Genomic DNA, 14,140 nt, shown 5'->3' on the forward strand with positions numbered 1-14,140 from the left:
TTCCCTCGGCAGCATTGCTGTTATTTTTGCAGATTCCTGCAAGCCCCTGAGCCGGACTTTCTCTCTTCCCTTCCCAACATTCCCACATTTCCTTCCATGGAATATTGCCTTATTTTTTGATTGGTCATGAATGTGCTGACGATGCGAAAGATAGGTTGGAAAACAAATTGTGAGGAGGGCACAAAGAGTGTGCAGAGGGATATAGATAGGTTAAGTGAGTGGGCAAAAAATTGGCAGATGGAGCATAATGTGGGCAAATGTGAGCTTGCCCACTTTGGCAGGAAGAATGGGAATTCAGAACATCATTCCACCCAGTCTGTCTCTCCATTTTTGGTTATATTGCACCATTTATCTATCTATTTATCTTGATCATATATATATATTTGCCATCGATTTATCTACCTGTCTCTCACCTCTCTAAATATGCATCCACCATATATCTGACGTTTATCATCTATCTAACACAACTATTTGCACCGTACCAGTTTAATTATTGATATATCATGATTTGCATTTTACTGATAGTTTCATCTTCTTGCTCTCCTTCGACTCAGAGTACATCAATACATTATGAATTATTAAAAATGCTGCAGCAATGTGCTCAGATCCTTCTCGTTAAGGCAGCCTCTATCTGTAAAGAACAGATTCCGAGGTGGGGTAAATGGGTTCATGGTCCTGTTGAATGAGCTGTCTGTGGTATGTGACAAGAGTTACACATAGCTCCCTGTTGTACATGTCCCCAATGATTCATACAATGCAAAAGTGAGACACCTCCCCAGATAGGTCTCTCACTGGAACACCTGCCTCCTGACGGTGGTTTGAGCATCTGTTCAAAACAGTTAACCCACTTCTTCATGACACTGTCGCTTTTCAAAGTACCTAACATTTCACCACAATGTAAAACATAGCCCTTGAATTGTCGTTTAGCAAAGGGGAAATAAATCTTTATCTGCCTAATATAAACAAGCCACTTGATGTGTCTTATATATTTATAGAATCATACAGCAGAGCCGAGGCCATTCAGCCCATCGAGCCTGGCCCGGCTGTTCGAAAGAGCCACCCTATACAACACCAATCAGACACAACCAACGAGAGCCAGATACAGACGGGAAGCAGTTCCTTATTCAAGCGGCACAGTGGCGCAGTGGTTAGCACCGCAGCCTCACAGCTCCAGGGACCCGGGTTCGATTCCGGGTACTGCCTGTGTGGAGTTTGCAAGTTCTCCCTGTGTCTGCGTGGGTTTTCTCCGGGTGCTCCGGTTTCCTCCCACAAGCCAAAAGACTTGCAGGTTGATAGGTAAATTGGCCATTATAAATTGTCACTAGTATAGGTAGGTGGTAGGGAAATATAGGGACGGTGGGGATGTTTGGTAGGAATATGGGATTAGTGTAGGATTAGTATAAATGGGTGGTTGATGTTCGGCACAGACTCGGTGGGCCGAAGGGCCTGTTTCAGTGCTGTATCTCTAATCTAATCTCCTTCCGACCATGGGGTGTTATTATTCTGTCATACCCAGAAGTGAGGGGTCAGAAGGAAACCCTGTTTCCAGTGCTGTCATTTCCGCTCTCTGCTTTATCTTCAGCCGCCTGATATTGGTTCATGAACAGATTCAGCCCTCAGTCTGCAGGATGCAGTTAGTCAAACTCTTCCTAATCGTCTGTTCTCTTCTTCCATGTAGGTATTCATTGTTCATAAAGATACCTCTGCTAAAATACTTGCTGTGTTTTCATTCACTACTAACTTCTATCAAACTAGATTGATAAAACATAATTGCAGTCATTTTCCTGTCATTTCTTAAACTACATACTTTACTTTCACTGTCAATAATATTTACTTAATGAAATTTATGACTGAATAAAAAATACTTATATATTCGTGACGCTACTATACCTATCTTTAACCGATAAGTTTGCCCTAATTCTGGGTTAATTTGTCTGTCTCATATCACTTGCTACATTATTTTTCAATCTCTATATCTATCTGTTTATTATCTATATATCTACAAATATATCATTTAACGATATATTGTCTGCCTATATAGTTATCTAGTATTATCTACTTATCTATTTGGATAGTTATAGTTGGTTATCATATGTCACAATATGTTCTAAACTTTTTTAACTATTCTCCTTATTTCTCAAGGCAAAACTCTAGCAGAGGTGATACACCAGTGGCCAACTCTGGTGGTGGTGAAGGGAGGTGAACCAGCAGAATTAAACTGTTACCAGAATGACAGTAGTAAGAGCGTTATGCTGTGGTATCGGCAGTTTGCCGGGCAGGGGCTCACCCTAATGGGTCATTCTATTAATGGAATCCCAGTCACATACGAAGGAAAATTTGAGGAGGAGGTGAAGATTTTAAGGCCCGAGGAGAGACGATGCAGCCTGAGGGTCCTCAAGGTTAAGGCTGCGGATGCGGCGGTGTATTACTGTGCAGCCAGTGAGCACAGCGCTGCAGACTGCCTTAGTGCCAGGACAAAAACCAACAGGGTGAACAACACAACTCACTGACATACAGGAGCAATGACAATGGTTAATGTCTCTCCCTGCCTCACCGGCCATTTTCCAAGCTGGTGATTCCCGGATTCCTGAACCTTCATCAAGGGCTGAATGACAGGGAATAGCAGAAGGTACGAGGAAGAGAGAGAAGGAAAGAGAGAGATGTGTCTCAGATCCCCTGCAAAATTTCAAAGTCCTCGTCTACACTGTTTAATTTCTGGCACTGAGTATGTTAAAACTAAATCACTGTCGCTGTCTCATACTTGATTAATTAAAAGGTTAATTAATGATCGAAATAAGACAGAAAGTTAACATCGCCATTGTGAAGTGATCGATAGAGTATCAATCATCTACAAGGCACAAGTCAGGAGTGTGATGGAATACTCTCCACTTGCCTGGATGGATGCAGCTCCAACAACACTCAGGAAGCTCAACACCATCCAGGAAAAAGCAGCCCTTTTGATCATCACCCCATCTACCACCTTCAACACTCACTCCCTTCACAACAGTGGCAGCAGTGTGTACCATCTACAAGATGCTTTGCAGCAAAGCATCGAGCGTCCTTAGACAACACCTTCCAAACCAACCAACTCTACCAACTAGAAGGACAAGGGCAGCAAATACATGGGGGCACCACCACCTGCAAGTTCCCCTCCAAGTCACACACCATCCTGACTTGGAACTATATCGCCATTTCTTCACTGACACTGGGTCAAAATCCGAGAACTCCCTTCCCAACAGCACTGTGGGTGTACCTACCCCCCATGGCTCAAGAAGGCAGCTCACCACCACCATCTCAAGGGTAATCAGTGTTGTGAAATAATTGCTGGCCTTGTGAAAGAAACTCACGTCCCATGAAGGAATAAGAAAAAAAGTTATATCAGGTCTTCCACGACTTCAAGACGCCCCAAAGCAGTTAACAGCCAACTAAGAACTGGAAAATGATGGTCAGATCCTCTGCAACTTCTTTCCTTGCTTTGATTTTTTTTTATTCATTCTGGGGACCTGAGTCCCTCTGAGAAGGCCAGTAGTTATTCAACATCGCTAATTGCCCTGGAGAAGGTGTGTGCTGCCTTGTAGATAACTGAAGGGTTTGCTGGGTCATTTCAGAGAGCAGTGTACTTAAAACACGGAAGCCAACTGGTGTACAGCACCATGCCATAGGCAGCATAGACAGGCAGATAGATAGCTAGGAAGGCAGACGATAGATAGATAGATAGATAGATAGATAGATAGATAGATAGACAGACAGACAGACAGTCAGACAGATAGATAAAAAGACAGATGGGTAGACAGATTGATAGATAGACAGACAGATAGGTAGACGGATAGATAGACAAATAGGCAAATAGATTGTTAGATAGACAGACAGATATGCAGATAGGTAGATGTGAAGACAGACAGACGGATTCATACAGATAGAGAGACAAATTGACACAGATAGACAGACACACAGCCATGCAGATATATAGATAGAGAGAAAGATAGACAGATAGCTACAGAGATAGATAGATAGCTGTATAGATAAACAGACAGAGATCTTTTTCTCCCTTTCTCCATCCATCTCTATCACTGCCTCTCTTTTACTCTATCTGTTTTTCACCCTATCATCCTCTCTGACTCTGTCTCGCACTGTGTCTCTCTCTCATTCCTTGGCACTTTCACATACACTCTATCCCTCCAATAGAATCATAGAAAGTTTAAGGCACAGAAAGAGGCCACTTGGCCCATCGTGTCTGTGGCGGCTGAAAAACAATCCACCTATTCAAATCACACCTTCCAGCATTTGGTCCATAGCCCTGCAGATTACGGCACTTGAGGTGCATATCCAGACTCCTTTGAATTAGTTGAGAGTGTCTGCCTCAACTACCCTTTCAGGCAGCGAGTACCTGACCCCCACTACCCTCTAAATTTTTCCTTATCTACCCTCTAATTCTTCTACCAATCACATTAAATCTCTTCCCCCTCGTCACTGATCTCTCTGCCAAGATGAATAGACCTTTCACCTCCACTCTATCCAGGCCCCTTCAATATTTTGCACATTTCAAACAGTCATCCCCTCAGCTTTCTCTGTTCCAAGGAGAACAACCCCAGCCTATCCAATCTTTCCGCATAGCTGCATTTTCCAGTTCTGGCAACATCCTCGTAAATCCCCTCTGTACCCTCTCTGGTGCAATTACATTCTTTCTGCAATGAGGTGAGCAGAACTGCACACAGTACTCAAGTTGTGGCCTAACCAATGAGTTATACAGTTCCAGCATAACTTCCCTGCTCTTGTATTCTATACCTCAGCTAATAAAGGAACGGATTCCATATGCCTTCTTAACCACCTTATCGACCTGTCCTGCTACCTTCAGTGATCTGTAGACATTCACTCCAAGGTCCCTCACTTCCTCTGCACTTCTCAGTATTTTCCCATTAATCGTGTATTCCTCTGCCTTGTTTGACCACCCCAAATGCATCACCTCACACCTCTCCAAGTTGGATTCCATTTGCCACTCTTCTGCCCATCTGACAAGACCATCAATATCTTCCTGCAGCCTACACCAATCCTCCATGCGATCTACCACACGGCTAATCCTTGTGTTGTCTACATACATTTGGATTATGCCCCCCTACATTTACATCCAAATCGTTAATAAATACCACAAAAAGCAGGGAACCCAATACTGAGCCCTGTGCAACGCCACTGCAAACAGCCCTCCAGTCGCTAAAACAACCATCAACAATTACCCTTTGTTTCCTGCCACTGAGCCAATTTTGTATCCACCTTGCTGCATTTCCCTGGATCCCATGGGATTTTGTTTTTTTTAACCAGTCTGCCATGTGCAGCCTTTTCAAAAGCCTTGCTAAAATCCAGGTAGACCACGTCAACTGCACTACCCTCATCTATCTTCCTTGTTACTTCTTCAAAAAATTCGATCGAATTGATCAAACAAGTTCATCCCTTAACAAATCTATGCTGACTATCCTGGATTAATCTGTGCCTTTCTAAGTGACAGTTTATCCTGTCTCCCAGAATAGATTGCAATAATTTGCTCACTACTGAGGTCAGACTGACTGGCCTGTAATTAGTCAGTCTATCCTTCTCTCCCTTTTTAGACGGAGACACAACGTTAACAATTCTCCAATCCTCCGGCACCACACCTGTAATCAGTGAGGACTGCAAAAAGATGGTCAGATCCTCTGCTATATCTTCTCTTGCTTCTTTTTGCAGCCTAGGATTCATTTCATCCTGCCCTGGTGATTTATCAACTTTCATGGATGCTAATCCCATTAATGATTCCTCCCTCAGCTTCGCTCCCTTAAATCCAGAGCAACCAGCAGAAAGTGTCTTAGATCCGCCGCAAACATGCCATTCAATTTCATCGACGTTTACTATTTTCCTTCTGTCGCTGAGTATGTTTAAATTCTGGCACAATTACTGTTTTACATTTGATCAACTGCTTAATGAGCTCAACAAGACTGTGCGGCGGTGACTTGTGAAATCAGCAATCAATTATTGAATATAAGATAGTGAAGTCATTAATCTGTTCAACCTTTTTTGGCAACAAAATTGTGAAGAATATACTGTTAACCATATAATATCTACACCCACTTCTACTCATGTAGATTTCACTATTCTGCTTTACATCTGTACAGATACTGGGAGGAAATTAGGACAAAGACTGAATTTGTATCGTTAATTCTGCGGGTAATAATCCTCTGCAGGTGAGGATGAAACACTGAGAAGGAGGATGAATTTCGGGAAGTGACTTGAAGAAGCCCACAGCATGGGTTTCACTGGGAAAGTAACAAACACAGCTTGTTGCAGTTGCACCATGCTGCCACTGGTCGGCGCAGTGGCTCCACTATATTTCGCGCCACCACAGGCTTTGGCGCCGCTGATCAATGAGTCAATTCCTCTGCTTCTGCAATCTTTTCACTTTAAAGGCTAAACGCAGTTAGATTGCCACTTTACAGTGATGTTATATGAGCCGCCTCCGCTGCCATCGAACTATCCACCTTCTTTTCCTCCACTACTGATTTTAATTTGCAAAAGGATGTTAATAATCCCCTGTTCTGCACCATAACCTCTGGAGTCACCCAAAGCAGCTATCGTTGCACCGCCCCTTGTTTTTTTCACCTACCCTCTCCAACACCTCGCTACCTTCAGAATTCCCCTCGCATCGGCATGAAAGCAAGCTCACAAAGGCTTGTGAAGGTATTTGCAGCAGAATAGAAAGTGGGGTGCAAGGGGGGGAAATGGAGAGAAGAAACAAGTGGAAAGGGGCGGAAGGAAGCAAACAAAAGAATGGGGGACAACTTAAAAAGTAGGGGCGGGGACCATCTCAATGACGTTCTGCACTAGGGGTACTACAACTGCCTCTTACCCTTAAACCAGAGTAACCAGCAGAAAGTGTCTCAGATCTGCACCAAACATCCCTTTCAACTTCATCACCTTTGCTATTTTCCTTCTGGCGCTGAGTAGATTAAAATTCTGTCCCAATCACTCTTCTACATTTGATCAACTGATTAATGATCTCAGTAAAACTGTGAAATAAGCAATCAATCATTTAATATAAGATAGTGAAGTCTTTAACCTGTTCCCTAGTTTGGGTGCCCAAGTGTTATTAATATGATGTTAACACTTTAATAATTCCACCCACTTGCAAGCATGTAGATTCCACTAGTTTATTTCACAGTTTTATAGATTCAGGTTCTTGTAGGAAATTAGGTCAAAGACCCAATTTCTTAAATTTCCTAAAACAAAAACCCTCACAACAGGCTGGGCTCAGACTGGGGGAATGTGACAGGGGGAAGCAGAGAGACACACTTCGAATGCTATAAGATGATGGAACTGATTGATAGGGCAGATTTACAGAGGATGTTTCCACAAAGTCAATCCCATCACATGCCGATTCGATACAGAGTTAAGCCTATCACGCATTGGATAGGTACAGAGGCAGACCCACCACCTAGCAATAAGGTGCAGAGTAAAACCTCCCATTCACTGGTTAGATCGGGATGTCAGACAAACAGTGTAACTCCCCTTACCTCACTCCCTCACATCACTGCTATCTCAGAGGGATCCTCTGAGTTGCTGCAGTTTTAAAGTAACTCCAGACCCCGCCATCAATGGGAGGACACAGCCCGGCCGATTACTCAGGTCCTGGTTTAACCCCGCCCCAGAAAAGTACAGTCCCCTCGTGGGAGACGATGAACAAGTACAAAGAGATTTGCTCCTCCCATCCGACCATTTAACAGTGGGGAGGAGGGGACAGTAAATCCCACTCAGAACATTGAGATATTACGCAATAAAACAGCTCAGTGATTTCACACAATGAACACATGGATCTGTCTCCCTCCAGAGATGACTGTGTCTCACCTCTGGGTTGTGTTGCTGGTGTTAAGGGGTAAGGTGGAACTGAACTGGGAGATGACAGTGATCCTCACTGATCCTTGCCCGAATGTCCCCTTTGGGGTTTAACCCCCTCCGAGGTTTATTAACACCGTTTGGCTGTGTAGATTCTCTCTGCATCGGTTTATATATCACTCGGTCTATCTCTCTCTTTTTCTTCCTATCTTTTTCACACTTTCTCTCTCCCTATCCTCTTTTTTCTGTCTTTTTCTAGTCTGACTCTCCTTTTGTCCGTTTCTCATTCTCCCTGTCCCTGTCTGCTTTCCTCTCTCTCTCTCTTTCTCTCACTCTTTCCCTTTCTTTGTTCTATGGATTACCCTTGGTTTTACCTTTAACTTTCTGTCATGCTCTCTCTCTCTCTCTCTCTCTCTCTCTCTCTCTTTCTGCATGTCTCATTTTCTCTCACTCACTCTTTCTCCCTCTCTATTTTTCTGTCTTTATAACACGGAGCTCTCTCTCTCTCTGTTTCTCTCTCACACACACTCCCACCTCTCCATTCATTTACCCCTTCATGGTGCATCATTCTTAACACCTCTCTGCTCACTTTGTGTTTTACAGATGTTGGAGCCGTGCTGATCCAACAGATTCCCCCTTCTATATCCCATTCCCCGGGATCTCCAGTCAGCATCGAGTGCATTTGCACTGAAGCAGCAGCTGACTCGTATTTCCACTGGTACCGATGGCACCCTGACAGTGAGCCTCAGGACCTTTTCTATTCTAACTACATCGACATGGTCACCCCCTCCGGTGAGGTGGACGGTTTCACCGCCAGGAGACCTGACAGCACTCACTTTTACCTGGAGTCCTCCGGCCTGTGGGAGAATCACTCAGCCGTGTATTACTGTGCCTGGAGTTTACACAGTGACTCAGAGAAATACAGCAGTTCAACAAAAAACCCAAAGGAGACAGGAATTAACTGTGGCAGAGTGATCTGTCTCTCTGTCTGCCTGTGAGTCTGTCTGTCTCCTTGTATGTCTCTTTAACAATCTGTCTATCTAAACACACAACTGTCTGTCTGCATCTGTGCATACATTTCACTCATCCTCCTGTCTGCAACCTGTCTATCGATCTATCATCCACTAACCTACCTGCCTCTATTCTTTACTTCATGACGTTAAATAAATGATATACCATTCACATCGATTAGTGGACCTACTCTCTGCAAATGTAGAAGAGTTCAACTCATTTTGAGTTATCAATAATGCCATGTCAATGATTGTCTCGCCTCTCTCTTCACTGTTGCCTCCATATATTAACAAGTACATGAGGAGCGGGGTGAAAAGGGGTTTTAAAGGGCAGAGCTGAAAGGGTGGAAGGAGGAGTGTGGGGAGCCGTTATGCTGTCTGAGGGAAAGGATTGGGACAAATCCCCTTCTCCAACACCTCGTTACCTTCAGAGATCACCTGGCTTCGGTGTGAAAGCAAGCTCACAAAGAGATAAGAATGAGGATATTTACAGTGGAGCAGAAAGTGACGAGGGGGGAGGCAAGGGGAGAGAATAAAGAGGGAAGCGGTGGCATAAAGAAGCAAGCAAAAGAATGGGGGACAACTTAAAGGTAGGGGCGGGGATCATTGCCTTGAGATAACTTCCTCTTATGACGATCCGCTCTGCCAACACCTCATCTCTCTCCCTCCCTTAAAACCCAGAGTAACCAGCAGAAAGTCTCTCAGATCCACCGCAAACATGCCTTTCAGTTTCATCCTCTTTGCTATTTCCCTTCTGGCGCTGAGTAGGTTAACACTCTGTCCCAATCACTCTTCTACATTTGATAATAGAAAGGGATGATTAATGATCTCAATATAACTGAGCAGCGATTACTTGTTAAATCAGTAATCGATTATTTCATATCAGACAGTGAACTCATTCATCTGTCCCCCAGTTCGGGAAGACAAGTGCTATTAATATGATGTTAACTCTTTAATGTTTGCACCCACTTGCAAGCTTGTGGATTCCACAATTCTATTTTACAGTTGTAAAGATCCAGATGCTTGCAGGAAATTAGGACACAGACCGAATTTCCGTCGTTAATTCGGTGCAACACCGACGTCCATCGTCGCAATTGTAACTCCATCGATACCAGTTCATTCACTCTAATTTCTCTTTCTAGGTGTTTGCCGGGGTGATGTGATACATCAATGGCCTCAGTCACTGGCTGTTAAACAACCTGGACCCGTGGAAATGAACTGTCTGCAGGAAGGAGCAGTTCGCAACAACATGTACTGGTATCGTCAGTCCCCCGGCAGAGGATTCCTGTTAATCGGGTTTACATTAGCAGCAGGTGAACCTCAATATGAAGATGGATTTAAGAGCGGATTTGCAATCACGAGGACTCTGGAAAATAAGAAATCCACTCTGACGATCGAGAGTGTGAACGCCAAAGACGAGGCGGTGTATTTCTGTGCAGCTGCTGATGGGACACAGCGGTTCAGAGTCATTGGCTGCCTTGACAAAAACCCTCACATGTCTCCCTTCAAACAGATGCATTTAACCCAGCATTCGGTGAAGAGCAGCCCTGGGTGATCGGATGCGGATCTGCATCTGTTCAGTGCCCGTTCGAGTGGCAGAACTCCCATGTTCTAACTCCCCACAACCAGATATATGTAAATGGATGCTGGATAAAAACATTAGGCAGCAGGAAATAGCATGTCATACTGATAGGGCTGGATGAAGACATTGTTTATGTTCTTTCATCGGATGTTGGAATAAAATATGAGAATAAGCTAACCAGCAATATAAAAACAGATGGTAGGAGCTTTTACATAAAAAGCAAGAGAGTAGCTAAAGTTGACGTTGGTCCCTTGGAGGTAAAGACAGGAATAATTATCATGGGGAATGGGGAAATGGCAGGGGCATTGAACTAATATTTTGTGCCTGTCTTCACAGTAGAAGACACAAGTTCCATCCCAGAAATAGACAGTAATGTGGGGGCTAAGAAGAGTGAGGAAATTAAGGATATTCATATCAATTGAGAAAAAGTCTTGGAGAAACTTCAGGGCTTAAAATCTGACAAGTCCCCTGGAACAGATGGATTTCATACTTGAGTTCCAAAAGAGATAGCTGCAGAGAGAGTGGAGGCGATGGCTATGATTTTCCAGAATTCCTTAGATTCAGAATTTAAATTCTGCCATCTGACCTGGTGGGATTCGAACGCATGTCCCCTGGAGAATCCGCCTCCCCATACCCCCTCCACCACCACCCCCCCCCCCCCCCCGGCCTCTGGATTTCTAGCTCAGTGACATCACAACTACACTGCCATCTGCCCCAGACTAGTCTGAAACATGGGCCCATCGGGCCAACTAGCCTGAATCTGTGCTGTAAATTCTATCTAATACGATGTCACCCGCGTCACCAGCTGAAGCAATGGATAAAAATTAGGAAGATGGAGCAATTGCAAAGCATGTCTTCATGATGCCTATTTTATCAATTGCAATGTGCAAATCGCAGGTGCCTGTAGTTACACGTTACAGCCAGGAGCTGGGGATGGAGCTCCACCGCAGCCTGAGTCCCACTTGCTTCTGAAAAGACTGAGCAAGCAATGCAGCAGTGAATTGACCCATCTACCGAATAGTGCCGGCCATCAAGCACCTAAATATTCTCGCCCCATTTTCCAGCATTTGGCCCGTAGTCTTGTATGCTATGGCGTTTCAAGTGCTCATCTAAATATTTCTTAAATGTTGTGATGCTTCCTGCCTCTACCACCTCTTTTAGCAGAGCGTTCCAGATTCCAACCACCCTCTGGTTGAAATATTTTTTCCTCAAATTCCCTCTAAACCTCCTGCCTCTTACCTTAAATCTATGCCCTGGTTCTCGCCCCTCCTATAAAGGGAAAAAAATCTTCCTATCTGACCTATCAGTGCACCTCACAATTTTGTATACCTCAATCAGGTCCCCCCTCAGCCTCCTCTGTTGGGTATAAGACAACCCGAGCCTTTTCAGTCTCTCATCATAGCTGAAATGTTCCATCCCATGCAACATCCTGGTGAATCTCCTCTAGACCCTCTCCAGTGCAATCACATCTTTCCGAGAGTGTGGTGCCCAGAACTGTACATCCATATCGTCCTGAAATCTAAGGCTTCCCTCTTCACTATTTACAACGTCAACAATTTTCATGTTGTCTGCGAATTTATATTTAATACCTGCTATATTCACATCAAAATCATTAATTTGCACCAGAAACAGCAAGGGCCCAGCACAGATCCCTGTGGTACACCATTGGTCACAGATTATTAGATTAGATTAGATTAGAGTTACAGCACCGAAACAGGCCCTTCGGCCCACCGAGTCTGCGCCGACCATCAACCACCCAGGCTCCCACTCGCAAAAACAACCCTCGACCTTTACCCTCTGCCTCCTGCCAATAAGCCAATTTTGAATCCAATTTACCAAATTGCCCTGGATCCCATGGGCTCTTACCATCTTAACCAATCTCTCATGTGGGGCTTTATCAAAAGCCTTACTGAATTACATGTAGACGACATCAACTACTTACCCCTCATCTACACATCAAGTCACCTCCTCGAAAAATACAATCAAGTTGGTATATATGTCAATCATTTCCATCTTTATGAACATCCCCAAACCCTGCAATAGATGGGACTTTGCAAGTCAATCCTGTGTAATTCTAATTCCTACACCCACACAGGTGAAAGAACCACCTTCTTTGTTGGATACACAAGGGAAGTTCTATTGGTTGACATTGCAATGAAGTCACTTCCACACTGCATCACAAAAGCAGGCTGTGCACCAATAGGACTGCAGTGTGTGTGAGAGCTGGACCAAGCTGGAAGGTTGAAAGAAGGGTTCACATTCCTGCATCATGCTGTGTACTGTTTACCTCCATCTACTGTTTCTGCTGCTCCCAGGTTACTGCTTCTACTTGGAGGGAAATTCAGGCCCCAGTTAATCAGCTTTGAGACACAATTCCTGTTGATATCGAAGGGCTCCAGTCAGTTAGAGATTTACTGGTTTGGTTTTGCTGTTGAGGACAAGTGTCGTTATTTAGCGCCGCTGCAGTTGTGCTCAGCGATTCTGGGTATTAGCACATGACCCTGTGCTGGGGCGGCAGCGAGCTGATCGACTGTGGTGTGCATCGGGAGGTTTACCATTAAATCTCTCTCTCTCTCCTCATTGTGTCTGTTCTCTTTGACCCGATCTGTTTCTCATGTTCCTCCACAGCCCGGTCCAGGAGCGCTCTCGTTACCCAGTGGGGGAACCGGCTGACGGTCGCAGAGGGGAAAACGGCGGAAATGCACTGTTTCCAGAATGACACCAACGAGAACTACATGTACTGGTATCGCCAGCACAGCGGAGCAGGGTTGCAGCTCATAGTGACCTCGGTTGGTACCTCTGATTCAACGCCTGAAGACGGTTTCAAGGAGAGATTTAAAGCCACCAGACCCGATCTTAAAACCTGCAGCCTGAAAATACTGAGGGTGGATCAGACTGACAGGGCGGTGTATTACTGTGCTGCTAGTGATCACAGTGATTCAAACAGGAGCAGGGCTGCGTCAAAAACATACCACCCTCTTATACTGTGAGTGTTAGAGAGGAAAACTCAAGGAAGCAGAGCTCATAAAGACAGCTGTTCATTGATGAAACTTTGCAGAGTTTTCCATCAACTTTCAGAGTGTAGAAATAATCCAATAGTTTCTCAGTGCTCCCAGAGAGACAGCTCAAAATCCAGTTCCACACTTCAGTACTTTCCAAAGCGGATGAAATAATCTGCAAAGAATTGGACAATCATACAGGACAGAGGAGGCAATTCGGCCCATCGTTCCTGTGCCATCACTTCGGAAGATCTACTTATTTCATCCCACTCTCCTGCTCTTTCCTCAATGGGCGGCAGATATTTCCTGTTCAAATATATTTCCCAATCTCCTTTCTAAGTTAGTGCTGAATCTGCTTCCTCCATCCTTTCAGGCATCGCATTCCTGATCAAAATAACTCAACAAGTTAAAAGAAAAATCTCTTCAGCTGTGCTGGTATTGTCTGTGTGAGTCTGCATCTCTATCTTTCAGCTTGCAAGCAGCTCTTAAAGTGATAAATAGATGGCTTGGTTCTGCTGAAAGACAGAACTATCAAAGTTCCGATGGATAGATACATCTTATTGTCTTAGAATATCACCCTGTACCGTTTAAACTGACCATTGTTGTGTTTATTACAAATTTTACCCAATTTTGATCATCTGGTTAGCAATCAAGTTACTGCCACTTATCATCGACATTCCTCATCACAGAATCAG

The 14,140-nt window shown here is 44.3% G+C and overlaps 1 protein-coding gene and 1 gene segment (V, D, J or C); both read left to right on the forward strand.

Annotated features, from left to right (window-relative positions):
* Nucleotides 1-126: 126 nt before the first annotated feature.
* LOC137359836 (uncharacterized) lies at nucleotides 127-2,510 on the forward strand. Its single transcript, XM_068025535.1, has 4 exons — nucleotides 127-214; nucleotides 996-1,194; nucleotides 1,583-1,674; nucleotides 2,143-2,510. Exons 1-4 carry the CDS (start codon nucleotides 127-129, stop codon nucleotides 2,508-2,510), a joined length of 747 nt encoding a protein of 248 aa, XP_067881636.1.
* Nucleotides 2,511-9,581: 7,071 nt separating this feature from the next.
* LOC137359837 (T cell receptor beta variable 30-like) lies at nucleotides 9,582-10,419 on the forward strand. The segment is given in 2 exon segments: nucleotides 9,582-9,628; nucleotides 10,007-10,419. Coding segments are annotated over 2 exon segments (459 nt in total).
* The last annotated feature ends 3,721 nt before the right edge of the window (nucleotides 10,420-14,140 follow it).

Source organism: Heterodontus francisci, unplaced genomic scaffold (genome assembly GCF_036365525.1).
Source record: "Heterodontus francisci isolate sHetFra1 unplaced genomic scaffold, sHetFra1.hap1 HAP1_SCAFFOLD_419, whole genome shotgun sequence".
NCBI classification, from domain to species: Eukaryota; Metazoa; Chordata; class Chondrichthyes; order Heterodontiformes; family Heterodontidae; genus Heterodontus; species Heterodontus francisci.